General features: G+C 40.4%; 1 protein-coding gene across 1 annotated transcript; it reads right to left on the reverse strand.

The window, feature by feature from the left end:
* Positions 1-1,410: 1,410 nt before the first annotated feature.
* Positions 1,411-1,796, reverse strand: TCEAL7 (transcription elongation factor A like 7). Its single transcript, XM_081564196.1, has one exon. It carries the CDS (start codon positions 1,794-1,796, stop codon positions 1,491-1,493), a length of 306 nt encoding a protein of 101 aa, XP_081420322.1. The 3' UTR covers positions 1,411-1,490.
* Positions 1,797-2,352: the final 556 nt, after the last annotated feature.

Consider the following 2,352-nt stretch of genomic DNA (forward strand, 5'->3'; position numbering starts at 1 on the left):
AAATGATTAGGCTCTTTGGTTATAAGGAAACTGCTTCTGCATTGCTCAGTTGAAACAGGTTCTATAGTGAGAATTTTTGAAGCAGTTTTGGAGAACATAATTTCATGGGAACTCCCAAAATGAAGATTCCAAGGCCATATGCACACAGATTCTGATTTTGTACAAGTATGTGTGTGTGTTTGGGGAGATATTTGTCAAAAATTTGTGTTTGTAACAAGTACTCCAGATGATTATAACGTCAGGAGCTGATTTTTTGAGAGCCATCAACTATACAATGTTATCATAGTTTTGTAGGCTGAATTGGGGGACTAACCCCTTTCCTGTTGTGTTCCTTTTGAAAATAAAAGTTATACTTTCTAAAGAAATACATTATTCCCAGCTTTATGCTATCAGAGGTAAAACTAGGCCACGAACACTAGAATTCTAATTAAGTAAACATTTATTAAGTACCCACTATGCATAAGTCACAGCAGTCATCAGTAGAAATATAATGAAATATAATAGCCTTTTACTTGAAAATGCAAAATGCGAAGTCCACTTAAGAAACAATGCTTAAGTACACATATATATACACATATATATGCACCTGTGCTAAGTCGCTTCAGTCATGTGCGGGCTCTTTGCTCACCAGGCTCCTCTGTCCCTGGGATTCTCCAGGCAAGAACCCTGGAGCGGGCTGCCGTTTCCTTCTCCAAGTTCTGTTATTAGGAGTTTATCGTTTCATTGCCCTTAAAAGGTATATTATCGTATGTGAAACAGAACACCATTCCATGTTCAATGCATGAGACAAGGGCTCAGGGCCGGGGCAATGGGATGACCCAGAGGGATGGGATGGGGAGGGAGGTGGGTGGGGGGTCCAGGAAGGGGAACACATGTAAACCCATGGCTGATTCATGTCAATGTATGGCAAAAACTATTACAATATTGTAAAGTAATTAGCCCCCAACTAAAATAAATAAATTTATAAAATTAAAAAAAAAAAAAGGTGATTGACAATTTCTTTTCTCATGTCTGTTTACTTTAGTTTTCTGTGACACAAGTAATACACACATACACACACATATATATAATTCATTTTGGGAAAATGAGAAGATGCAGATAGGTAAAAGAATAGAATAAAATACAGATAACACAGCGATTCACTGCTAACCTTTTGTTGTATAATAATTCAGACTTTTTTGTATTATGACATATATAAAGGTACATATAAGATATACAGAGATAGGTATATCTATATATATCATTTTTGCAGCATATTATTTTCACTTCACAATATACAATGAGCATCTTCACATGCAAACAAATGAAATAACTCTATTAAATGAGGGAGATCAGGTCAAAAGATGAAATGTTGGTAACAAGAGTCACATGCAAAACATTGAAGGATTGGAATAAAATAGTAGCAAATATTTCTCAAGAAGACGTAGACGAAAGGAACCAATGCTGCAATATTAATAACAGAAAATAGTTGAATTCAGGGGAGAAGTGCATTAAATGGGATATGGACGGTCCCCCCGAGAATGCCTACGGTTAGAAAGCAGAGCCCTAAATTTCTGTCTCAGACCTCTTATCTCTTCCAAACGCCTTTCCATCTCATCTCCCTCTCCTGTCATTTCTTCATCCTTAAAATGCCTAAAGTCTATATCCTCTTTAAATTCCTCGAGAGACTGAAGCAGCCTTTGCCTAAAATTCTCTTCTGTTTGCTGGCATTGGAACTCTCCATAGGAGCGCTCTTCCTGTCTCTTTGGCACATTGCACTTGGGCTTTCCTTCATTTTCTTTGCAGGATTTTTGCATGATGTAGTGATTTCCTGCTTATGTCCAGGGAGAAAATGTAAGTAAGATTGCTTTACTTCTTTTGATTCAACCTTGTCAGTTTCTCTTTGAAGCTGGTTACTCGCCTGATCTCCTACCCCTACCACACTGGTCCAGCCCTCCTGAAATTCGAGATGCCGCCCCTTCCTCTCCCACCCCTCCTCTGCCTCCTTTCTCCTCCTTCATCAACCCACCATTTCTCCAGCAGACAAGGCTAATGGCCTCTCTGATGGGCTGGAGAAGGGGAGCAAGTAAGTGAGCTGTGAGGCCACAAATTTAACCCAGCTCTCGACCTTTCCAACGCCCACCCTCAGAGACCGCTGTCTGAGTGCCTCCCTCAAACTGACCAGAGACGGTTTGGGATAGTTTCCTCCTCTTTTTCTTGTCTCGAGAGATCTGTGAACACAGGCCCTCAGACCTGCTGGCAGAAAGGAAGGAGAGGGGAGGGGAGGAGGGAGTTCTCTGTGAATCAACCAGCCCCAGAGACAACACATTATTATCTTGAATCCAGGATCCTCATCACTGTTGTTGCCCCAAA

This window comes from Giraffa tippelskirchi, chromosome X, assembly GCF_054371585.1.
Source record: "Giraffa tippelskirchi isolate mGirTip1 chromosome X, T2T-mGirTip1v1.2.pri, whole genome shotgun sequence".
NCBI classification, from domain to species: domain Eukaryota; kingdom Metazoa; phylum Chordata; class Mammalia; order Artiodactyla; family Giraffidae; genus Giraffa; species Giraffa tippelskirchi.